Source organism: Rutidosis leptorrhynchoides, chromosome 1 (genome assembly GCF_046630445.1).
Source record: "Rutidosis leptorrhynchoides isolate AG116_Rl617_1_P2 chromosome 1, CSIRO_AGI_Rlap_v1, whole genome shotgun sequence".
NCBI lineage: Eukaryota > Viridiplantae > Streptophyta > Magnoliopsida > Asterales > Asteraceae > Rutidosis > Rutidosis leptorrhynchoides.
Window position 1 is genome coordinate 79,543,217 of NC_092333.1, and position 2,022 is coordinate 79,545,238.

Consider the following 2,022-nt stretch of genomic DNA (forward strand, 5'->3'; position numbering starts at 1 on the left):
TCATCGATCAAACAAAAGAAGCGTTTCATTGCAAGTATATACATTGACTACATACCCTTCTGCCTCCATCCCGATCTTAATGACACGTTCTGAGTTGGGTTCTAAAACATAAACTCCATCCCGCTTATCGTAATCTCTCATAATAATTATAGGCGTACCACTCTTTGTGAATCCCAGAACCCTGTATCGTAAAAGATTTGATGGTGTAATGTTGTATACCTTTATAAACTTTTTCGACACGCCGCCATTCTTTTTCATCATCCATACATCACACACAATTTTCCCGTTTCTTAATCTTGAATATTTAAGGAACACGAGAGAGTCTCTTAGCTTCGAGATCTCATATTCGGGATGTATAATAAAAGTTGGGATGTCAATCACCGTAAAATCTTCACTTGTCAAATCAAATGAAACGATCAGATAAACTTCCCGAAACCTATGATTTGCATCAATAGTTGACTCAGTTGCTTTCCAATAGAGATTTCTATTTGTAACTACCACACTATCCGGATCAAGTGTAATTGTTCCCCTAGGCAAATTGTTAACAATCTTCCTCCAACGGCCTGAACTTAATGTATAAATTTCTACATACCACATCATACCATCAACGGTACCATTAATCGTAATCCTAACTAGTTTTGGATCACGAGTGACAGGACAAACGCCAAAATAAACGTCGTCGTATGAAACATCGATAAGTGTTGGATCTTTAATAGCAGCCATTTTTCGAATTGATGGATTCCAAATAACATACATATTTTTGGTACAACCATCAGTGTAATAGCTACAACGCAGGCAGAACAAACCGTGAGAGCTACCTAGAATTCCGTGAATAATATGTTCCGTTGGAAGCATAGGAACAATAATTTGACCAACCAAGAAAGTGTCGTCATGATCTACAAACGACATATAATTGTCGTTATAAGTGGACTCTTTTAGGTACGATACAAGTAAAAGATGATTTTGAATATGGTCGATTCCGTAACTAGCAATAAACTTTGGGCTGTCGATCATCGACTTCCATGTTTTTGAGACTGATCGGAATCGAATTAATGACTTGACAGCAAGTCTTTTTAAGATTTTTATTTGGATATCAATAGGGATGTGCTCTGACATTGATCTCTGCTTTGGTTATGGAGATGCGAAATGAATTTGGTTGCGTTGCCTGCCTCTTTTTCTTCGTTTATATACGGAGTAACATAATAGCAGCCCTAGATTCATTGAACTGGAAGCCCGTTTCAGGCCCAATTTTCTTATATATCCCCTTAACACACACACAATATATATATATATATATATATATATATATATATATATATATATATATATATATATATATATATATTTTGTTCAATGATATTTTCTTTTTCATTTTTGATATATTCATCCTCATGTATAACTACTACGGAGTAATACATATAGTTCAAGTGCATGTTCACTCCCTTTTTTTATATATATTTTGTTCAATGATATTTTCTTCTTCATTTTTGATATATTCATCCTCATGTATAACTACTACGGAGTAATACATATAGTTCAAGTGCACATTGCATGATACGAGTAGATCTATAAAAAATAAATTTATTAGGGTAGATAACAAATATTTAAGTTATACTGTCTACATTTCACCTTCTTTTTGGATTGAGTATTTGATGTTGTGATCAAGGAGGAATGTCGCTTCTACTACGAGTTCTTATGAGTTCATTATGATGGAAAATCGTGTATACTTTTAATTCAGATTAACGCAACAGAACGATAAAATCAACATATTTTAAATTTCAAAACATACACATGATTAATGGTTCCACTTAGATCCAATTACACCACTAATAATTGTCAATGAATTTACAGTGAGTAAACGATATACTTTTCTTGAAGACACTGATTGAAGGAGAGAAACCTACGATCAAAAATATGACTGTCTCTTTGGATAGTCCACACTACACTTCAAACGATCGTCAATGGATGCTAGTCCAAACCCCAAGTAACTTACTATAATAATCCAATAATTATAATAAATAT

At 33.5% G+C, this 2,022-nt stretch overlaps 1 protein-coding gene across 1 annotated transcript; it reads right to left on the reverse strand.

Moving 5' to 3' along the window:
• On the reverse strand, window positions 1-1,116 carry LOC139885916 (putative F-box protein At1g47790). The gene has a single exon (XM_071869671.1). It carries the CDS (start codon window positions 1,114-1,116, stop codon window positions 1-3), a length of 1,116 nt encoding a protein of 371 aa, XP_071725772.1.
• Between the last annotated feature and the right edge of the window lie 906 nt (window positions 1,117-2,022).